Below are 25,817 nucleotides of genomic sequence, written 5' to 3' on the forward strand. Positions count from 1 at the left end.
TCTTTATTAATAACAGTTACTTTCTATATTAAATAAGAATCTGAAGATGAAAAATGGAAGTAGCATAAACAAAACACAATTGTTACACATTAAATTAAAATTTGGTCACAGAAATAAGATAGTAACTTTGCTTAGTTTATGAAAAAGATATTCTGAAATCTGATGTAATATTTTGTAAACCTATACTCTTTTACTCTCTTTTACTTGTTTCAGTCATTTGACTGCGGCCATGCTGGAGCACCGCCTTTAGTCGAGCAAATCGACCCCGGGACTTATTCTTTGGAAGCCTAGTACTTATTCTATCGGTCTCTTTTGCCGAACCGCTAAGTGATGGGGACATAAACAAACCAGCATCAGTTGTCAAGCGATGTTGGGGGGACAAACACAGACACACACATATATATATACATATATACAACGGGCTTCTTTCAGTTTCCGTCTACCAGATCCACTCACAAGGCTTTGGTTGGCCTGAAGCTATAGTAGAAGACACTTGCCCAAGATGCCACGCAGTGGGACTGAACCCAGAACTATGTGGTTGGTAAGCAAGCTACTTACCACACAAGTCACAAGAAAAGTGGGGTCTAAACACGCCTTGGAGGGTGATTTCAGTAAGAAGCACAAATATTTATTTACCCTGAAGATAAATCTCATGAGTAAGAACCGGCATTAACTAGAGCAAAATATAACAAAAGTAAGAGGGTCTATCAACAGGAACAAGAACTCTTCATAAAGCTAGTCTTATACAAAAGCCAAAAGAGAATTACAATAACTGTAATACACACACACACTGCAATTAAAAAAAAACCTGTTGAAAACAGAAATTAACCTTTTTTTTCTTTGCAAGTAAAAAGAACTTGGCACAACATTTTTCTGGCAATTTCACCACACCTCACAAAACTGGGAATACTCAAATCAGTTTTAAAAGATTTCAAGCCAGCAAAATTTAAAATTCTACTGGCTTTACATCAGCACTAATTCTAGGAACATCTTTTTCAAGTTAGTCATAGTCTTAACTTTTTCACAAATACTTGATCAATAGCTAATTCTTTCACTTTGGTCCACACTAAATTGCCCATCTCCCTGGTTCATTGGTATGTGAGGTACAAGCATTATTAACCCTTTAGCATTTAAATTGACCATAGCCAGCTCAAATATCCTGCCTATTATATGTTCAAACCAGCCAGATCTGGCACACACAACCTATAGTGTCATTCTAAAAATAAACAATCAGATCATTGAAATCGTGAGGCTATGGAGATAATGCATGATTAATTCTACACAATGTAAATAAATAAGCTTTACATTTGACAGAGTAATCTGAATGCTTAAGGGTTAAACATCAGTGGCTAAAAGTATTAAATAGTTTTAGCAACCAATGCTCTGTTAAGTTCCTTTTTTTTATTTTTAACATCTAAACAGCACAAATTCTAAATTAAGTCACTCCATACTCTGCACTATAACCACTTAATCCTTTTGCATTTAAACCAGCCCAAATATTCTACCTAGTTTATGTTTAAACTAGCAAGATCCAGCCTCTCACACTTACCCAACAATGACATTCTAAAAATCACATCATTGAAATCTTGAAGCTATGAGATAATGCATGATTAACTAAATGCGAATGAATAAGCTTTACATTTGACAGAGTAATCTGAATGCTAAAGGATTAAACTGGTACCACTTTCTCTCACAGAAATAACCTCTCCTTATTTCTACAGTAATGTTTTCATGCAGGCTTTATTTTCAGCATAATGAACTTTTTAATGAAAATTATAAATACATTACAATATTGATTGTCATAAAAAGCAAATTTTTTTTTCTTTCCCAACAATTCCACTTGTGTAATCGCAAACGTAATAACCATAATGAAAAATTCAATTTAGTAAATTTTTGAGAGAACATGAGTAGCAGACTAGGACTAATTTGTTTTGGTATACAGAGGCAAGCCCATTTTCTTCAAAGGTTACAACATGGTCTTTATGGTGATTTCAGTCTGTGTGATAGAGTGTCTTATTTACTTTCAGTTTAACAGTGTTAAAACAATAGTATGAACATGACTTTAACCTTTTGTGCTCACACACAAAATCTATGTACATGGTGATCTCAACAGACAAAGATCATTCTTTGACCAAATATTAGACTTGGATATGAAAAGAATCCAACAATATCTGTGTAAGTCACACCAACAGGAATTTGATTAGATCAAGGCATGCCAAATATAGAGAGGGAGAAAGATCATAGGAATAAGATACAACAAGGATTATCATCCACCAATGAATGCCATCATCAGTATAAATAAGTGTCAATTATAGCCAAGAAATCAATGCTAAGTGAAGGTCTAAACTTCACAATTGAGAAGGTAGTTTTGAAAATGCCTAAGATACAGGTTAAAGAAATTGAGATGGAAAGTGAGACTAGCACTAGAGAAGGCCAAGCCTCCAAAACCTAAGTTAACAAGAGAGGAGAAATAGCTATCAAAAAACTCTAGGGTGCTATCAGCAGTATTATCATGCTACCAGCAGTTAAAAGCTATGAATACGTGGTGATAGGCAGGATGGAATACTCTTAAAATTTGGCAAGCTTGGTTGAAGACAGTAGCCATTGTAACGAAATAAAGAATGATCTTTATAACTGATAACTGAAAGAGAGCCATCACGTTCAGAAACAACAAGAATTATGTCACATTGAATGAATATAGACAAGGGAATGAATGTTACAATAGGATAACACACACGTAGTCTCCCCAAAATTCACAAAGACAATATTGCAGTCAGTTTATTTGTCATCTGCCAAGCAGATTCCTTGGAGATATAATCGATCCTCCAAATGGCTAAGTTGCAGTCCTATGTAAAGAATTCTGCCTGTATCCGGCCAAAATATGCGACCTCTCCAGACCAGCCAGATCTGGCCTCTCACACCTACCCTACAATGCCATTTAAAAAATAAGCAATCACATCGTTGAAATCTCAACGCTATGAGATAGTGCATGGGTCAATTCAAATCAACGCAAACAAACAAGCATTACATTTGACAAAGTAATCTGAATGCTGATCCCATTTACTCCAACAGGATGATAAGCTTATAGATGAGGTTCTATCAGAGGTTAGAGTGAAACTGAAGTTGGAGAAAGTACCAGTGTCCTAGTAGATAACATGATGGGGAAATTGACATCCTGTGCACAAAAAAACCTACTTCCAATTGGGGTATAACCTACAACAGTAATAAGGCTTAGCCATGAGCTCACAATTGTCTTTTTCAGTGATGGTTAACAAACACATGGAATGCCTTTGAGGAAATGGTTTTAGGAACATCAACACTTGAACAAACTATGTGGCTGAGATAAGTAGATGACACCATCATACACTAGTCTCATCAGGAAGAAGCACAGTTATGGCGGGATGATGTGAACTCAATAGGTTGTTTGATACTGTTTATAGTAGAAAAGGAAAAGAATAATAAACCAGTTTTCCTGGACATGTGAATAGCTTGCTCAAAATGAGATGAAGGAGATCATCCACGATTTACATAAAAAAAAAAAAGGTGGGGAGTTTGAAGTTCCTAATTGTCCTATGAAACAATGGACTAGTGAATACAAGTATGAAGTATTAAAATATAATGGTGTAGTTAGTAGCTTGTGGGTTAACCTCTGGGGTCAGTCAAGCTAATATGCACTCTGGCTGAAATGCAACAAAGTAGTGGTATGCTATGTGATAGAATAATTAATAAGGAGAATATGCCAGGTATGGACAAGGAAATTAGAATAAACTATCCTCATATTTAATATAATGATTTCAAATTTTGGAACAAGGCCAGCAATTTGGGGTATGAGGTAGGTAACTCAATTACACCTGACTCCCTGTGCTCAACTGGTATCAACCCCGAAACAATGAAAACCAAAGTTGACCTCAACAGAATTTGAACTCAGAATATTAAGACAGACGAAATACTGCTAAGTATTTTGCACAGCGAGCTAATGATTCTGCCAGCTCACCGCTTTATTCTCATATTTAATAATGAATCCAGTTCTCAAATTCGAGAACATTACTAAATACAACAAGGCACATGAAGAAGGCAGTGGGTAGAGTACAATGGCCAAAACAATGTTGTCTATTACAACGAAGACAAGAGTGCTTGTGTGAATATATCTTTGTATAATAATGAATATTCCTTATCTCAGAAATTCAGGCAAAATAACAAACTATTACTGAAAGGTTGTATACAACCACAACATAACAATTAAACAACAATGTTAACAAAGGATCGACTATCTCATTACTACTTCAGCAAATACGATGAAGTCAATGTTTTCCTGTTCTATTTTTAAAGCAATAGGGTGTGTTTTGATGGTGATCTAACTTCTGTTTCTAAAAGCTGAGAGGCCTCATGTAGCAGCTTCCTCATTGTTAATTCGGTCATATCCTACTGTACCCAACACCATTTGCAAAAGTAATTAAACGAGCAAAACTATTTAATGCAGACATAATGATGAAACTAAATCAGCTCAAAATTACTACAAAATAAACAAAAACTAAGGAATCTAAATTGTTTTGTTGCCAAGACTACAAATAAATAGAATTTTTATGCAAACAAAAATACAAAATTAGTTCGCATTTTACAAGGATAGTTTTCTTTATTATTTCACAACCATTTCCTTAGTAGACATATGGTGTCAGTAATAAACCAGCATGTTGGCAACCAGCATACAATATAAAACTGGTACTTGTTTTATGTCAACTTTGACTTCCATCCTTGGGGGGGGGGGGGGGGTCAATGAAATTAAGTGCAGTAGGGTCGGTGTAATTGACTAGCCCACTTGTCTTTTACTTTGTTTCAGTCATTAGACTGTGGCCACGCTGGGGCACCCACCTTGAAGAATTTTTAGTTGAATGTATTGATCCCAATACTTATTTTTCAAAACCTGGTACTCATTCTCTCAGTCTCTTTTGCCAAACCGTCAAGCTACAGGGATGTAAACATACTAGCACCGGTTGTGAAGCAGTGGTGGGAGGGAGACAAATATAGATACAAAGACACACACATATATATATATATAAGACAGGCTTCTTTCAGTTTCTGTCTCCCAAATTTACTCACAAGCCTTTTGGTAGGCCTGAGACTATAGTAGAAGACACTTGCTCAAGGTGTCACACAGTGGGAAGCAAGCTTCTTACCACACAACCACACCTGTGCCTATAAAATTCTCCCTCAAAATTTCAAATCTAGTGCCTATAGTAAAAAGGATTACACTAATTCCTGCCTTCCTCAGAAATTACCATACAAATTTACCAAAGGGACACCAATCTATGAAGATATCTAAAAAGAGACATGTTGAATGGGATAAGAAGAAATATGAATAAATCACATTACAAAATTAACTTTTTTTTTAACCTTTAGAAAACATACAAAAAGATATGTTTGTAAAAAGACTTCCTTCACATGTTTTGCAAACAAGGCACTTTAGTTGGAAGAAGGCATTGGAGGCACAAAAGATTTACAGCCACTGTGACCTAGTGGGATTTGAACTTATAACTTAGAGCTGTAACTAAACTTCTAGAAAGCAATTTATTTAAATGCTTTACCATTTCTGCTCCACTTTACTGTGCAAATAATGATAATTTCTCGCAGTGGAAAAGCTCACAAGATGAAACCAAAGTTGAATTCAATATGATTTGAACCCAGAACAAAGGATAAAGCTAAAATGCTAAGAGACTGAATACGAATCTGCTGCTCTATCCAATTCAGTTATTCTTACAACCTTCATTCAATGATACTAAAACAGTACATGTGTACATGTCAGTCGTTTGTGTTCTAACCTCCCTCTTCGCCTCTTGCCTAGTCTCCATATCTCAAGTCTGATAAGCCTAAAATATACAACACTGTCTATTGCCTTCACTTGTTCAAGAAGTAAGGAAATAGGAAGTGAAAATGTGCATGCGTTTGTGTGTGTGTGTGTGTGTGTGTGCATGCGTGCGTGAATGCAAGCATGCATGTGTATGTAATTAGCCTATTCAGGAGACAACTAAAGAAAAAGAAAAAATCTTTTATATTGAACATAATAAATAAAATCAAGTGAAAAACTGTGAGTCTCTAAATGGTTGTTATTGCTTTTATACAAGTCACAATCCACTAATTTTAAGAAAAGTTAACAAAGGAGCATGCCAAGTGAGCCTCTGTGTAAGTCACTTGACCCAAATCTCCCTAAAACTACACTGAACAGCCTTGAAAACAAGGATGCAATGGATAACACAGCCTAAGGTACATTATGTCCCATGGGTAGAGAGAAAAAAAATTGAGGTTGTGGCTAAACAATACTCTCTTTACTCTTTTATTTGTTTCAGTCAATTGACTGCGGCCATGCTGGAGCACCGCCTTTAGTCGAGCAAATCGACCCCGGGACTTATTCTTTGGAAGCCTAGTACTTATTCTATTGGTCTCTTTTGCCGAACCGCTAAGTGACGGGGACATAAATACACCAGCATTGGTTGTCAAGCAATGCTAGGGGGACAAACACAGACACACAAACATATACATATATACGACGGGCTTCTTTCAGTTTCCGTCTACCAAATCCACTTCAAGGCTTTGGTCGACCCGAGGCTATAGTAGAAGACACTTGCCCAAGGTGTCACGCAGTGGGACTGAACCCAGAACCATGTGGTTGGTAGGCAAGCTACTTACCACACAGCCACTCCTGCGCCTATAATTGACAAAAATAGTACTTTCCAAGTAATTTACAATAGTCAAGTCTATTGTCTTGTAACCCGTCATATAGGAACAAGATTGCTGTTGTTTGGCTTCCAAGGGAATCCTTAAAGAATGGGCCTCGGATCAAATTCAAGTCATGATCATCTTTGGCTTTTTTACTGAGATGTGCAATGGGTACAGGTTTAGCTGCGTGGTTAAGAAGTTTGCCTTGAAGCCAAGTGGTCTCAGGTTGTTTGACTACACAGTATGTTTGACAAGTGACTTCTATTAGAGCCTCAAGATAACAAATGCCTTGTGGATGGAGATATCTATTTATCTTCATACACACACACACACACACACACACACACACACACCATGTTTTACTTTTTTTACCGGCCTCAGTCATCACACTGTGGCCATGCTTCGGCATTGCATTGACTCCGGTATTTATTTATTTTTAAAGCCTTGTATTTATTCTATTGGTCTCTTTGCTGAATTACTAAGTTACAGGGATTAAACATTAGTTGTTAAGCAGTGTGGGGGGAGAAACAAACACAGACACAAACACACACACACGTGTGTATGTATATAAAGGCAAATATCTGTTTTACCCCCACTCATACCTTGTATTCAATTGCAATACTGCCCTGCAATAGTAAGCACTTGGATATGAATATGTGGGTATACATCCAGTAGTATACTGGATATTTATTATCCCTTAGTTGCTTAACCTCTAACTCAGACACACACACACATATATATATATATATATATATATATATATATATATATAAAAACAAATAATAAATGAGTATATGCATATATACGTACAGGTATGTGCATACCTACGTCTACCTGTATATATAGGTGCATATCTGGGTACAGGACATTGCAAACAAAACGCAGACAAGAAAACAATAATAACCAGAGTACAGAAAACACACAAGCCACATAGAGAACATTTCCCTTCATCCAGTAGTATACTGGATATTTATTATCCCTTAGTTGCTTAACCTTTAACCCATACACACACACACACACATATATATATATATATATATATATATATATATATATATATATATATATATATATATATATATATATATATATATATATATATATACACACACACACACACACTGAGCTTCTTTCAGTTTCTGTCTACCAAATCACAAGGCTTGGTTAGTCCAAAGCTGTAGAAGACACTTGTTCTAGGTGTCATGAAGTAGGAGTGAACCTGGAAACATGTTGGGAGGTAAACTTCTTACCACACAGCCAAGCCTACACCTATTACATATATATATATATATGAACACACATACATATAAATGTGTGTGCGGGGAGTTGTTAGTTCTTTGCTTGACTGAAAAGCAGTGTCATCATGCCTATATTCCCAGTGAATATTAACTTCATGAGTCTGTAGTTTAGTAGAATAATAATTAAAAAAAAAAAAAAAGGGCTGGTATCAAACATGAAGAGCATCTAGTCATAAAATACTACTTCAAATAAATATCCCTCCAACCTATGCAATCAAAGAAACACAGATGTAAAATGAACGCATATGTTATCTGCTACTTTTTTGTCTTTTTAAATATACAGGTGTGATCAGGGAGGAGACTGATATTTCTAACAGGTCGAGCAACTACTTAGAGATTCCCAAGTAAAACATTGTCGTTAATACCATTACTATGGGCAGGAAGAAATAGCCAAGACAGAAGTAGTACTAAATGCGAGATTCAAATGCTTTTACAATATTTAAAGTTCCTATCTTGAAGTATTTGGCTTCATAATTTCTCACTCCTGAAGTAAAAAAATAACACTATGGTTCAATTTTGCCTTTAACTGTTTAGCATTTAAACTGGCCATATCTGGCCAAAACAATCTCCCTATTTTATTCTTCAAAATGGCCAGATCTTACACCTACCCTACAATGTCTTTCTAAAAGGAAACAAATCACATCACTGAAATCTCAAAGCTACATGGTAGTGTATGACTAATTCAAACCAATACGGGTCAATAAGTATCATATTTGACAGAGAAAGCTGAATGCTAAAGGGTTAATCCCTCTACTGGCATTCATAAAATACACAGTACCAGCTCTTTTCACTCTAGTTGGAATTATATATATATACATATATATATATATATATAAAATTATGTACATACACACATAAAATTGGCCTCATACCCAGCCAGTCAATAGAAAATATTTTTATAGCAATCATATGGTAGTACATCAAGTGCATAGTCCAATCTTCATTCTTACATGGAATGTTTAGGCTTCATTAAATAAATATCTATTCTTTTGAACCAAAGTATAAACATGCATATATATACATTTAATGTGTCAACAATCGCAAGACTGGCAGTGAGCAAATATTAAATTTACAGACTTGGTAAACATTCAAAACATGATTCACTGAAAGGGAGCTTCTCTATGTGGTTACCTGACCTGCTAAAATTAGCAGCCAAATTTCCTATAAATCACATCTTGTCTTAAAAAAAAAAAAGACAGATACATTGGACAATATAGTCTGACAAAAATACAAGATAGTTAATGTCTGGAACGCCTTTGATCATTAAACTGCTTAACTGGTACTGACCTTTAGTTAAAGAAGTGTGAATAAAGAGAAAGAATGGAAGAGTGAGACAAAATGAATACAATTAGAATATTGGTTCGTTAGTTCTGTCTGTCACAAGAGTGATGTAAAAGGAGGGTAAAACTAATTTCCACTCTGAATAGGATGCTAATTTTGCTGCAATTTGTTTGTAGTTATCTAATTGTTGTTAAGCCTATTCCAGCCTTGCTTAAACTGATAAATGAGGGAAGACTTACCAATTAGGAAAACTCCCATGTCTTTCCATTTTATGAGTGTAATTTGAAGACGATTAGGCTGCTATTTCTAGCAGGTCAAGCAATGACAGAGATTCCTTTTGTGGGCTCACTAGGTTACCCTCTACCAAATCCGCTAACAAAGGCTTTGATCAAAAAAAATAGAAGACATTTGCCATAGGTGCTGCACAATGAGACTGAAACCAAGACCGCATGGTTGGGAAGCAAACTTCTTAGAATAAACTATACATCTAGAATCTAGTGCCAATAAAACAACTTAATCCATGTCACTAAGTTTATAACCGGAAGTACTATTATAAACATGTAGTACAATTGTGCACATGTTTTGTATAATACACAATTTTATGCACAGGTAATTTGAACCTGTCTGAAAAAAAAAATGTTGAGAAGAACTGCATGAGACAGAGAAAAACTAACTGTTCTTCCCAATCAATAACTGGATAAGATCTGCATGCCATATCTATTCAACATAACTTCAGAAGGTCAATGCCCAGTTGGATATTGAACGAGTGCATGCATAATGTGGCTTCATTGCTCTTTTCCATCTTGAACAAAGCGAAGCTGACAGCATTGTTTTTGTGTACTCACAGACCAGGGATTCCTGGAGATTCGTTAGCTCCTGAGTTGAAAGTTGTCTGGGATAGACAGACCAGTCAATACTTAGAATCTTGCCTAAAATGATACCACTTTTCTCCACCCCACCATTTGATCTCTAAAGAATCCTACATGGATGTTTCACCAGCCACATTGCTTGACTGATGGTGGTGGTGGTGGTTGGCTATCCTGACAACACTTCAATGAGTCATATAAGTACTAAGGACTAAGTCATCTCAGTTATAACTGACAAAGATAAGAAAGAGAAAAAGGAGGGGAGAGAGAAATAAACTTCAATATTTTATATTTGACAGATGTAATGAATTGATAACAGGTCTTCTGCCAATCATGTGAACTAAATTACTATTTTAAAGAGATTAACTACTATTAATCTGTTTCAGCTTGCATGTCAAGATTAAATCTCTCTTTACTCAGATTATGCATAGCTTTTGAGGTGAAGTCTCAGTTAAATGAACTTAGTAAAACACAAATGGAAAACTACTTCACTAATGATGAAAATAATAATTATTCCTAAAGAAAGCAAGAAGTCAGACATTTCAGAAATCTATAGTTTGGTTTAAATCAGCCACCATTCTTTAACCAGTACCTGTTTACTCCCAGAAAAATAGAAGATGAAATTAACCCAGACAAAAACTGAACTGAAGACAAAACAGAATGTAAATGCAATGTTACTGCATGGCTTTAAAATAAGCGCCAGGTTACAAATTCAAGGATAGGGAAGACATGTTGGTTAAATGGATACCTGATTCGCAAGAGGTGACTGGTGGAAGTGCACCTGTCCACAATGTGGATTCAAACTTCAAGCATAAAGGAATGTAACCAAACACCAGCTGAACAAGAACGACAGTTTATCACATAAGAAGACCTGAGAAAGACCAACCACATACCACATACAGAAACATATTATTCTTAAACAAGAATGAAGTTAATAGCCACTTCAAAGTTTCAGCCTTCATTGGATGGTCCAATAGTGACTAAGTAAGCTGCAACATCGAAGACATTGCCAACATTATTCTTGTTAAAGAATAAATATGTATTCTACAAAAAGGATGGAGTTTGATGTAAAACCATTCTGATTTTAACTTGACATAAAAACAAACATTTCATATATGCATATATAGATGTATTATATCAACGTGGCACTCTATCAGTTACGACAACGAGGGTTCCAGTTGATCTGACCAATGGAACAGTCTGCTCATCAAATTAATGTCCAAGTGGCTGAGCACTCCACAGACATGTGTACCCTTAACATAGTCCTTGGAGAGATTCAGTGTGACACTGAGTGTGACAAGGCTGGCCCTTTGAAATACAGGTACAACAGAAACAGGAAGTAAGAGTGAGAGAAAGTTGTGGTGAAAGAGTATAGCAGGGTTAGCCACCACACCCTGCAAGAGCCTCATGGAGCTTTAGGTGTTTTCGTTCAATAAACACTCACAAGGCCCGGTATGGGAGTCGAAACCGCGATCCTACGACAAGTCCGCTCTGGGCCATTGTGCCTACACATATATATACATACACACATGTATATTTACATATATATATATACATACACACATATATACATGTATATATACATATATATATATACACATACCTATATATATATATATATATATATATATATATATATATATATACACACACACACACACATATTTATATACATACATAGATATATATATATATTAGATTGGAGCCTGGTGTTGCCATCCGGTTTCACCAGTCCTCAGTCAAATCGTCCAACCCATGCTAGCATGGAAGGCGGACGTTAAACGATGATGATGATGATGATGACACACACACATATGTATCATATATACATACATATACATGTATATATATATATATATATATATGTGAGTAAAAATAAATACAAAAAAGGTGGGTTTTTTGTATGATTGTGTATAGAGGAATATATTATTTTGTTTAAAAGAGTTCCAACACTGTCTGTTTTTTATGTTTTATTTATATTCCTGCAGAACCAATGTGGGGTATAGAATATGGAATATACAATATATAATATAATATATAATATAAAATAAAAATGGATGGCACCATGAAAGAAAGTATTGAATGTAGATGAAATATTGAGTGTTCAATATAAAGGATCAAATATATAAATATAAATATGCATATATACAAATATATATATATAAACATATGTATGTATATACATATGTTTATACATATATATATATATACACATACACACACATCATTATTGCTTAACATCCACCTCCCATACTAGCAGGAGTGTATACATACACACACACATATTATCGATAATGGCTGAAATTGCGTTTGACCATCTGGCCAATAACCGATGAAAAATTGGTGACCTTCTGTGTTTTCTGTTCGCCTGTGTATTAAGTATTTACTACACATTTTTTTCTGAATTATATACATAGGTATGTCATATTTTCCATTTGTTGTCTTTTTATTTAATCCTGAAAATATTATTTATGCAAACGAATGCACTCATTAATCATTTATACATATATACCTATATATATATATATATATATATATATACATACATACATATATACACACATATATGTACATACATATATATATTTACATATATCTACATACATATATGTATATTATATCTACATATATACGTACATATCTATATACAGATATATGCCAGTGACAGCTGACTGGCTCCTGCACTGGTAGCCCATAAAAAGCACCATTTGAGCATGGCCAATGTCAAGTACTGAGTAACTGGTTTTTGTGCCGGTGGCACACAAAAAGCACCCACTACACTCTCAGAGTGGTAGGCGTTAGGAAGGGCATGTGGCGGTAGAAACCTTGCCAGATCAGATTGGAGCCTGGTGCTGCCTCCCGGCTTGCTAGTCCTTAGTCAACTGTCCAACCCCTGCATGGAAAGCGGACACTAAACAGTAATGATGATGATATTTGTGTGTGTGTGTGTGTGTGTGTGTGTGTGTGTGTGTGTGTGTGTGTGTGTGTGTATATATATATATACATACACACACACAAAGATATACACATACATCTATATACACTTACATGTATATACATACATATATACATATGCACATATATACACATACATATGCATTCATATAAAACATACATAAAGATACATATATATACATGCATATATTCATATATATGTATACACATATATATATAGTACTGTGAGTAATTACCCTCTATATACTGCAATCAGTCAAAAAAAAAATACAATAAAATATGAACAAAATACATGCATGAAATCATTGAATGCCCATGTGGTTGGTTTTTCAATGGGACGCTATGACATAAAAGAGAACAATAGCGTGTGAAGTTAGGAACTTAGAGAATATTTATAGCTATGTAAATAGGAGTACGAACAAAAGATCAGAATATTTTACACACAATGCCGTGAGTGGATTTATATTCTGATTGTGTGCTAACATAGCTGAATGGTTTAAGCAGTTAATTCTGAAGTCATGAGGTCTTTAGGTTCGTTTCCCACTGTGTAGCATAATTTTGAATTGATCCAAACATAGTGAGCAAAATTTTGACAGAAAATTTTGTGGAATGGTCTGTACCTGTAAGACCAAGTAAGTGTCAGCCCTTGTCAATTTGATTGTCAAACATTAACGTTAAAGGTACAGTTCCCCACTTACATGTCATTAGATTCTTTAGTTGATCAAACAACTGGAATACTCAACGTGGAAACAACCAACAAACATTCACTTACTATATGTGACCTTTACACACACACACACACACACACACACAGAGTGTTGGCGCATGGCCTGGTGGTTTAAAGCAGTGGTTTTCAAACTGTGGTCCGCAAGGACAAGACAGGGGGTCTGTGAACAGCAAATACTTTTTATGGGCAATTTGATTTTATATATGGTTTTTAATCGAAATCTTGACAATAAACCTATTTGTTAAATACTGTTAAATAAACAAATGTAAAAATATGTTATTTTAAGCAAATATTTATGTATAAATTTCATAAGCGTTTATAAGGGGGTCCTAAGGTAAAGCCTGAAATATAAAGGGGTCCGCAAGTCAAAAAGTTTGAAAACCCCTGGTTTAGAGCAGTGCTCCAAAACCAGTATGGCGCGGCACACTGGTTTGTCACGAGACGATGCTAGGTTTGTCGCAGTATAACCTGAATATAATTTTTTCTCCCCCTATATTTTTAGTTCAGGTGTGCTACCGATTTTTGACAAGAATATAAGTGTACTGCAAGTGCAAAAGGATGCGGAGCACTGGTTTGTGTGCGTTCACGATCGTGTTATCAATTCCCGGGAGCCGGTGGTGAGCTGTGTTCTTGAGCAGAACACTTCATCTCACGTTGCTCTGCATTCGCTTCGACACCTGTCGTGTGAAACACCGAGCACCTGTTTCAGGCAACGTCGGTTTGATGGAGGAGGAGTGCGCTAATGTACAGCACGCACATTCTGATCACTATAAACAATTTTATTTGTGCACGTTGTTCAGCAAGAAAGTGTAAAACCGGCTTTCGTAGACTGTGAGAGAGACTACCATCATATATATATATATATATATGTGCCTATATATACATCGTAGTTACACGTGTATAAGTTGCACTATCTTATACTTGATTTTGACAGGAAAAAAAAACTGCGACTTGTAAATACGAGTAAATGAGGCTTTATCGGGGTAATGTAAGAGCGATTAGTTAGCAGTAATTCTATATATATATATATATATATATATATATATATATATATATATATACGTGTGTGTGTGTGTGTGTGGTAAAGAATACGCACACCACCCGTTTTCGGCGTAACCCTAACCCTAAACACCGGGTGTGCGTATTCTTTGCCTTCGCCATATATATATATATATATATATATATATATATATATATATATATATATATATATAGAGAGAGAGAGAGAGAGAGAGAGAGATAATACAAAGAGTATATATACATGTATACACACATATATGTACATACTTACATCTACATGTGTATATATATGCATATCAGGGTACAGGACGTTAGAACAATGAACTACAGACAACGGAACGAACACATAGGAAAACGGAAAGCCACTTGGAATATTCCTTCATCAACTGTCTCTATTCTAACCTGACGTTTCGAAGATAAGACAGTTCGATCAACTGAAACTTTTTTACTCCAATCGAAAGAAATCAATACATAGTAGAAACAGAATAAAAAGTTTAATTGAAAGAAAACCTTAAGCCTATTCAGACAATATCGCCTCGATGAAGAAGATACTGAAAAAAGACGTTTGATCTATTGTACTGTACCTAATTATCGAACTAAATAATAATTATGTGAAAGAAAGAAAGAAAGAAAGAAAGAAAGAAAGAAAGAAAGAAAGAAAAAGGTGGATGAAATAAATGTGCACAATTTGAATTAAGACAAAACTATATTTAATAGTCTTGCTATAATCCAATAGTAAAATTATAAGAACGGAAGAAGCGGGGGGGGGGCGCAAAAAGTTGGACGCAAACTTGAAAATGCCTCAGAACTTTCGAAAGAGTGGCGACGGGGAAGGGGAAGAAAATCAAATGGATAGAAATCTAGATAAATCGATATCTCCCACTACTTCCAGGACTAAGTTTTATAACAGAGATGATTCAATTATGGACTACAAACCGGATTATCAACTAGATTCTTCTTTTTTTTTTTTATTTCTATCGTATTCTAAATAATTTGCTTTCTACCATCACTACATTACACAGATTGGAATCGACTAATGAATTGATGCAAAATAAAAATAAAAAAACAAAAAAAAACGTAAACAGTAAATATTACTATAAACATAATTTGTGGCACTACCAGTATGACAACACTATTTAAAATTTCGAAAACCTCATGTGTGTACATTCCATTCTTCACATGTCGCTGATGTGTTGTTGTTTTTTTTTTGTGTGTGTGTATGTGCGTTTTTAATTAATCACATATAGTTTATTCAGTTCTGTTCCTCAAGATCAACTGACAAAGTATAATGCTTTCGGTTTTATTAACTTGATGTTGGAAGGTACCAACAAGAGACAACTCTAATCATAACGCGAATCTTCCACACAGCGCGCGCACACACTGATAGTCTGAAATCGACATTATAGGGATGAACAAGCATGAAACTGCTGAATCCAGATGCATTTTATATATATATATACATATATATATATATATTATACACGTTTATGAATTGGTGTTGCATTCGTACTTCACTCGTTTGGACCAAGACACGAAGAAAATGTAGTGAGAGAGAGGTCAGAGATGTGTGACAAAAGATTTCCGGACAATGGACAGAAGCTAGAACAAGAACAGTAATAAACAAGTGAAGAACGAATACACACAGTGCGTGTTTATTTGGAAAAATAAATGACCGTCCCCAAATACGATATATATATATATATATATATATATATATAATTTTTTTCATGTCGAATTATAATAAAAATAACTTTACTACATTAAAATACTTTTTTGTAGAGTACATATACTTAAACAAGAATAGTTAACAGTGATTTCGAAGTTTCGGCCAGTTTTAGCCTTCATCGGATAGCCCAGTGAAGGCTAGACAGGTCAAAACTTCGAAGTCGCTGTCAACACTATCCTTGTTAAAGAAAAACATACACACAAAAAAAGAATGTTCTTTAGCGTAGTTGGGACACCGCCTTCACACTGCGACGTGTGCCGTAGTGCGTATGAGGAGAGGATGAACTCATCGAAGTCGAAGAACGAAAACCAACGAAGATTTATACTTTAGCTGGGACAACATTAACCGATAGGGAAGGTCACAAGATTTGATAAAGCACATATTTGCGTATACGCAGCATTTAGTGAAGAATATGAATGGATGAGAGAGAGAGAGAAAGACAGATCAGGCAATTTGTGTTTAAATTAAAAAAATATTACATTGAATCGATAAAACATCCTCTTACCCTAGGGATTTAATATTTCTTTTCCTTTTAATTATATAGCCTCGGTAAGTTTACACCAACGGGTTTTTAGCATTTTTGATACAATAAACAAATCCAGTGAAAAGAAAAGTGTTTTAAAGTACTTGAAAACTCAAGTACATTATTGTTTAAACTTCACTGAGGACTTGTCTGGCGAGAGATATTTGTATAGAAATAAGTGGTAAATGTAGTCGCTCTTTTTGTTGTTTTTTTTAATGTTGAAGCCGTAGTTAGATCGTCTATCAATTGGACGGAGGCCATGAACTTTGCAGTGGGTACAAGTAGGTCAGAGAATAGCTATCTGTTTATCTCATCTGTTGAAGCAAGCCAGTCGAATACACGTGACCTTGATGTGACTCAGAGTTAGACAAACAAACTATGTCAAGTCGCAATTCCAGTAGATAAGAAAAAAAAGACAGTAGTCACTGTTTAAAGGCACGCGGTCGCGCACACGCAAGTCCACCAGTTAGGCCAGTTAGGATTGGTCGGTAGTAATCGTAGTAGCAGTAGTAGTAGTAGTAATATAAAATAAACAGAATGAGAGAGAGAGAGAGAGAAAAGAAAGAAAGATAAATATAAATGAACTAAAAATATGAATAAAGGAAACTGTGGTGAAAGGACGGCGAAGTTTTGCGATGAGTAAGTTTGGAGGAAGTGTTTTGTGTATTCAACTTCAAAAATAAGCAAATCGATGATTTCGTAGTTTCCGCTGTGTCGAAAACACCACATGTTAGCATATTTCGATGCAGACTGATAAATAAAACAAGGAAGATGGTAGGAGATAATAAATCAATTAGAGTCGATCCCCCCTCCCCATATAACATTATGAAAATAATAATAGTAACACCAATAATGTAAATATAAACTTACGTTTAATTTGCAGTCGTTTTCTTTCGTATACCTTGGTCTGCGCCTCGATGTTATGCCAACCTCAACGCCTCGTAATATTGAATCCACAACTACAAAAGGTAAACGCAGTAGTTTTTCACTGAGACATTTGTTTTAAACATTAAAAGGAAAGAGTAAAAATAAAATATAAAATAAAAATCCTCGTCGTCTTGTAAATTGTTTCGTAGCGATAAGGAAGGCGGGGGGAGAGATGAGAGTAGAAAAACTGTCACTTGACAACTGTATCAACAACTTGATGATAACGAAGAGTTTTATAGTATATGTGAAGGTGTGTAAGAGTGAGAGGTAGGAGAAAACAGGATGGGAACAGAGCCAACCTCACTAGAATAAGCGACGAGCTAACGAGAGAAAGTGAGAAGAGAGAGAGAGCGAGGGGGGGGGGGGTCGATCGGTCGGTTGGTAGTGGTGGTGGTGGTGGTGGGGGGGAACAGTAATAGTAAGCTTTCCAAAAGTCGGGTAAACAGTAGTTAGTTGTAAGGCATGATGATAAACCAAACGAGAGAAGGATTATGGGAAATAGAAAAAGAAGAAGGGGGGGGGGGGAAGTTGGCGAGCTAACACGGCTTTGGCTCACCTGACCTGCCAGTGATCTTCTAGTCAAGAGAAATGACGACACACACACACACACATATATACATATATGTATACTGAAAAAAAACCCTCCATACATACAAACATACACTCGCTCACAAGTCTTTCTTTACTTCTTTCTTTCTTTCTTTCTTTCTGTCGAGTAGGGGGCGGGGAGGACAGCTGTAGCCTTGAATGTTATGGTAATCATTTCCATAGCAAGACTTCTTCTCATGTTAATCAGTGACCCAGCATGACACACCTCAGTCAGTTTAGCAAAATGATTGCAATAAATACAGCCTGCCAGTCTGGAAGCCAAGCCAGTAAGTAAATACACCATGGACTTGTGCCACCACCACCACCACCACCGCCACCATCATCATCATCGTCGTCTCCACCGCCACTACCAGTTTTAATCTAGTGAGTATTAATGGTGTTTGAGAACACAGCCACTGTGAAAGTCTACTTGCTTGCCTTGTTTGTTTTGTGTGGTTGTTGTTTTTTTTAAATTTTTTTATTTATTTTTCCTTTTACTTTTAATTCTCTCACTCTCCCACCTCCTTCGCCTAACCCATTTCTCTTCCCATCCCTCCTTCCTTCTTCGCTGATACTACTTTTCTTAGAACGGCTTTGGTCTCATTGTACAAAGGTGTTTCCTCTTTTAGTTGCTCAGACTGATGTACTTACCAGTCTTCAGTGATAGAAACTGAATGAGGACGCCTCTAAGAACTGAAGTAGGAGGCGGGCTAAATAGTGTGTGTATATATATATATATATATATATATATATATATAGGGTTGGGTGCTAAAGTGTGGAATCTTACACTGTATAATACAATCTCGGGGAGAGAAGAAAAAATAGTAAAAGTAAGAATAAGACAAAAACAACACAAGCTCGGGGGAGGACGCGGTAAGAAACATGACCAAGCAGTAATATAAACAACAGTGAACCAGAGGATGGATAGTCTAGGCAAACTAAGGGTTGGTTTTGTGATGGCAACACTATATAATAATAACAATGATGATGATGATAACAGCCCATTTATTTAAGAGTGAATGAAGGAAGTGTCATGTGTAAAACGATCGGTTTATTGTACAAGGTTATATTAGTTATCTGGTCACTTTTATTTATGAAAAGGAGTGGAGTGGAGACCGCTGGATGAATGTAGTGTGTGAGCGCTTAATAGAAAAAAAGAACGGAATACACACACACACACACACACACAGAAGCAATGGTAAGAAATCATGTGAACCTCATGAAAACCACATGGCAAACCAAATTGAATGACAACCTCCGAAAGGAACCACCAGGGGAGGCAGGATATAGTACTTGAAATGTCAATTGAAAGGGAAGGGAAAAGGAGGGGAGTGTGGATGAAGTCGGGGAGGGATGGTTGGGGGTGAAAAACAGCACTTGCTTTGCCAGTTAGCGAAAAGGGGAACATAGTACTTACTGGGAGTTTATTCCACACCAGTATTCAGTGCAGAAATATTTCACAGGAGTGGGTTTGTTGCACCAGCATTACAAGTCACACAATAAACAGTACAATTCTATCAAAAAGCAATATCATTTTATGGCAAAATTTAAAAATAAGCTACGGCAGGCGTCGCTGCGTGGTAAGAAGCTTACTTCCCAGCCACGTGGTTCCGGGTTCAGTCCCACTGCATGGCACTTTGAGCAAGGTCTTCTACTACTAAAAGCCTCAGGCTGACCAAAGCCTTGCAAGTGGATCTGGTAGGTGGAAACTGAAAGAAGCCTGTCGTATATATATGTGTGTATGTCTCGGTGCTGGTGTACTTACGTCCTTGCAACTTAGCGGTTTAACAAAAGACGCCGATAGAATAAAGTACAAGGCTTCAAAAACGCAAGTTCTAGGGTCGATTTGTTTGACTAGAACCCTTCAAGGCTGTGTCCCAGCAAGGCCACAGTCAAATGACTGAAACAAGTAAAAGATAAAAAGGAACATGTATGTGCGTATGGGTAGGTGGAGGTGTGCAATGAAGTGTTTTCACTGCATTTTTGACTTGGAGAAAAAATAGATTTTTATTTTTCTACCTTACAAAAATTATATCAGCTAAGCAAAAAACCCCCAAATGCATTAAAAACACTATAACATTCAGAATACAGCATATAAAGGACAAATTTAGCTGGGGTACTCTTTTACTCGTTTCAGTCATTTGACTGCGACCATGCTGGAGCATCGCCTTTAGTCGAGCAAATCGACCCCAGGACTTATTCTTTGTAAGTCTAGTACTTATTCTATTGGTCTCTTTTGCCGAACCGCTAAGTTACGGGGTCGTAAACATACCACCATCGGTTGTCAAGCAATGTTGGGGGGACAAACACAGACACAAACATATACACACATATATATACACATATAAGACGGGCTTCTATCAGTTTCTGTCTACCAAATCCACTCACAAGGCTTTGGTCGGCCCGAGGCTATAGTAGAAGACACTTGCCCAAAGTGCCACGCAGTGGGAATGAACCCGGAACCATGTGGTTGGTAAGCAAGCTACTTACCACACAGGCACTCCTGCTCCTATGGGGAAAAATTGATTTGGAATCCAACAGAGAAAAGAATATTGATTGTTAAACACCAAAACTTATCCAGATATTTTATTAGCAATCTCAATTACAATTGGGTTAAGGTTGAGGAAAAATTTCTTAGAAAAAAAAAAAAAAAAAAAGGGTACCTGTCACCTGACTATGTTCCAAACTCTCTCAAGTTCAACAACAATGATGCTGACCAAGTTTTACTCCTAAAGATGATGCAACAGTACAAAATGATGATGCAATACTTTGCAATGTAATGATTTCAAACAAGTAGGAAGAAAATAACAAAAAATCAGAAATTACATATTTTATCTTGGTTACTAATTTTGCCACCCCCACCAATATATATATCATCATCATCATCATCATTGTTTAACGTCTGCTTTCCATGCTGGCAAGGGTCGGATGGTTTGACTGAGAACTGGTAAGCCGGGAAGCTGCACCAGGCCCCAATATGATTTGGCAAGATTTCTACAGCTGGATGCCCTTCCGCTCCGAGAGTGTGGTGGCTGCTTTTTACATGCCTAGCATCGGCCATGCTCGAATGGTGCTTTTTATGTGCTAGTCAGGCAGCACTGGCATTGGCCACGCTCGTATATATAAATATATATATATATTTATCTGGCACTCCGTTGGTTACGACAACGAGGGTTCCAGTTGATCTGGTCGACAGAACATATATATATATATATATATACAATTGTCTTCTTTCAGTTTCCATCTACCAAATCCACTCACAAGACTTTGGTCAGCCCAAGGCTGTAGTAGAAGACACCCAAGATTTATATATATATATATATATTTATATGTGTGTCTGTGTTTGTCTCCCACCACCACTTGGCAACTGATGTTGGTGAGTTTACATCCCTGTAATTTAGTGGTACAGCAGAAGAGACTGATAGAATAAGTAAAAGGCATAAAAACAAGTATCGGAGTCAATTCATTCAACTAAACATTCCCCAAGACAGTGTCCCAGCATGACTATATATATATATATATATATATATATATATATATATATATACATATATATCAGTATTTCTCCTTTAACACAATCAAAAGCCACATATATTTTCTACTTATGCAATTAGAACATGTTATTGTTACAAGCCAGATATAATTGATTTGAATATGATACTGAAATCCAATATCATCTGAAACTAAACAAAACCAAATGATATCTTGTGAGAAGATAAAGAAAAAGAAAAAAATCATTATTTTAGATAAACCTTGACACAAAAGCTTTTGGTAACCCAATAGGACAGACAGCTGGTTTACAGGATCTTTTTCTGTTAATCGTCTCAGTCACTGGACCTTTACCAGGACACCGCCTTCGAGAATTTAAGTAATTTACATTGCCTTGTCGGTACTTTTAGACTTGTACTTATTTAACTGACCTGGAGGAAATTTGGATTCCAACTGCAAAGGGACATAACTAAATACCACCAGGTATTTTGTCTGAAGCTCAACTGATTTTCCTAATCCACTGTTCTGAATCAGTTACTGATTTACCAACATTAGTCCTGAGATATGGTGGGCAAAATAAATCAATATGATGCTGTGTGACCCTTATTTCCAGTAGGGCAGGGTACGAGAAAATATTGATTTCAAATTTTGGCACAAGGCAAGCAATACTGGGGAAGGGATAAGTCAACCCCAGTGTTCAACTGGTACTTATTTTATTGACCCCCAAAAGGATGAAAGGCAAAGTGAACCTTGGTAGAATTTGAACTCAGAACGTGAAGACAGATGAAATGTCGCTAAGCAATTTGCCCAGCATGCTAATGGTTCTGCCACCCCACTGCCTTTAGTGTGCGAAAATATTGGTTTACATGAACAACCCGTTTCTGTTCCTCTGTCATACTCTAACCTCTCGTCCCCTGACACAAAGCCACCTCCCTCAATGCCACTTCCCCACTCTGTTGAGGAATCTTCGTCATGCAAGTGCTAATACCATGTAAAGAAAGCACCCAATACACTCTGTAAAGTGGGTGGCATTAGGAAGGGCATCCAGTCATAGAAACCATGCCAAAGCTGACAGTGGAACTCATGCAGTCCTCTGGCTTACCAGTTCCTGTCAAACTGTCCAACCCATACCACCCATGAAAGACACATGTTAATTGACAAGAATGATGATGATGATAGTGTGAGTGTGTGTTTAATCTACCAAATGTTAGTTTTCACTAACATCTGGAAATGTCTGTCATCTTGTTTTGACTTGTAAATCTTCCAGTGACCTTCAGGTACTATGTTCCATTGTAGCTCTCTACTACTAATACATTTCTTTGTATCCAGCGATTTCTAAAAGGTCATAGTTTAGTCTAACTTAGTAAACAGATTGATAAGAATTTTGTAAACAAACTGAAAAAAATACACCAAAGCATCACCTCAATTGTTTAAAATTTTATTCTCAGACCACACACAATATACATGAGTCAATGAGCAAGCCATTACTTAGCTGCCTAATTTTCTACAAAAATCAGTCTGGTGTCCCTACCATTTTAAAAAGCAGGAAAGATACATTAGACCAGGGGTTCTCAACCATTTTTTTTTTTTTTTTATCTACGGACCCCTTTGATTACTATTTTATTCTGAAAGACCCTCATAGACATTCAATGTTTAAAAACTAGTTTTATAGCAACTTCTTTCAAACTTCCTATTTTGTTGTTTTTTTTTACACATAAGTGCAAGAGTGGCTGTGTGGTAAGTAGCTTGCTTACCAACCACATGGTTCCGGGTTCAGTCCCACTGTGTGGAACCTTGGGCAAGTGTCTTCTACTATAGCCTCGGGCCGACCAAAGCCTTGTGAGTGGATTTGGTAGACGGAAACTGAAAGAAGCCCGTCGTATATATGTATATGTATGTGTGTCTGTGTTTGTCCCCCCCAACATCGCTTGACAACCGATGGCGGTGTGTTTATGTCTCCATAACTTAGTGGTTCGACAAAAGAGACCAATAGAATAAGTACTAGGCTTCCAAAGAATAAGTCCTGGGGTCAATTTGCTCGACTAAAGGCGGTGCTCCAGGATGGCCACAGTCAAATGACTGAAACAAGTAAAAGAGTAAAGAGTAACTTGTGTAGGTTGAACTATGCAAAACAGAGAAAGAAACCTAGCTGTTTCTTGCAATACATACATCTAAAGCAAAATTTTTTCAGGGGCCCTTAAAAAATTGTGGATCTGATTTACTATTTTGTTATGTGGACCCCACAAAACCTTATATAGACTCTCAGGGAGCCATATGGACCCCAGTTGAAAACCACTGCATTAGACAATGTAGTCTTTCATAAACTATGTCTGAATAAAACAGGAGATGACCACACCTTTGATCATACATTTACTAAATCACTGCTGGCCTTTGTCTATCAAACAAATAAGATCTTTCTTCAAATGAATTAGACTATGCGCTTGTTGTTGAACTGGTAAGTGTGCTAACCATTTCATAATAGGCTCAGTATTATTTCTACTTTTAAATGCATGTGTTATGCTGCTAGCTCGAATATCATTTATCCAAAGAGCGTCTATGAGATTGCTTGACCAACTTAGAAGGAGCCAAATCTCTCTCAAAATGCCCCCCTAACATCTTGAAAAAGAAAAGCCGATTGGATAATGTAGGCATAGATATGCAATGCTAAAGAAAATTGTAAGACGGTCTTAGGACTCTTCAGTCAGAGCTGACTTGGGCCTAAACAACATCTTCATTCTGTCCAAGTGTGGCTATGAGTTAACAGTAGATAGGAAATGAATGAAGTGGATATTGCTGAGTGAATATGAACTTGATGGTGGGGAAAATGTGAGTCGCACAAGAAGAACTATGATGTGAAATCACAGGCTCCAAGAGACGTAAACAGAACATAAACTTTAAGGTTATTAACCTTGTTTCTAAAGATGGAACACTTTTTAAAGCCTTACAAACATACACTGTTTTTTAGGGGGATTTTTTAAATCAAATTGCTCTCATTAATATTTAGGAGTGAGACACCTACTGATGATCAGCGTTCAAACCAATTGAAATATTGTGTTGATGTAAATTTGTATTAAAAAAAAAAGTTTCATCTCTAAAGATGAGATTAATAGATTGAAAAAAATATAATGTATTTAGAACCTAGGATTGCAAAAGATAAGATCCCACAATATTATTTAACCCATCCAATCTTAAAATAATGGTGTTGTATAACGCTACAATTAAGAATCACAAATTCTCAACATGGACACTTTGAAACAAATGTATAGATGCTCATTTTAAATTACAATAAATAACTTATGTGAAACTACATTTGTGCTTCGAATTTCAAAGCTTTAAAATGCACAGCATGCATGCATCGTGCTGACAATGTATCTTAACACGTCCTTTGGAAAACTTTATCTAAGATTTAATGAACACAGAATGGATTCCAAATTAGATTAACAGTTTCATGTAGTTGCCAATTAACAGAACAGCTTCACAGTTAAGAACTTTAAACTAATTCTTTTTATTAAAGGAATTCAGTAATAAAAAATACAATACCACAATTGCTACATAAACATGTGGGTTTTATTTAGACACCCATTATTCTAATACAATGTTTGTAACATTTGCAACTGTTGAAGCTTTTATAATATTTTAAAAATCTAACAGAACAAAATTGAAAACAGCTTTCTTTTCTTAAGGACATTTAAAGAGCACTGTACCA

General features: G+C 36.1%; 1 protein-coding gene across 7 annotated transcripts in view; it reads right to left on the reverse strand.

Annotated features, from left to right (window-relative positions):
- Positions 1-25,817, reverse strand: part of LOC106875029 (jumonji domain-containing protein 1C) — a 354,655-nt gene that overhangs the window by 110,697 nt on the left and 218,141 nt on the right. For all 7 annotated transcript variants that reach the window (XM_089362407.1, XM_089362406.1, XM_089362405.1 and 4 more), the window contains one exon: positions 17,978-18,066. In XM_089362407.1, the coding sequence (XP_089218533.1) occupies positions 17,978-18,066 (89 nt within the window). The remainder of the gene's footprint in view (positions 1-17,977; positions 18,067-25,817) is intronic.

This window comes from Octopus bimaculoides, chromosome 14 (genome assembly GCF_046866305.1).
Source record: "Octopus bimaculoides isolate indiv1 chromosome 14, ASM4686630v1, whole genome shotgun sequence".
NCBI classification, from domain to species: domain Eukaryota; kingdom Metazoa; phylum Mollusca; class Cephalopoda; order Octopoda; family Octopodidae; genus Octopus; species Octopus bimaculoides.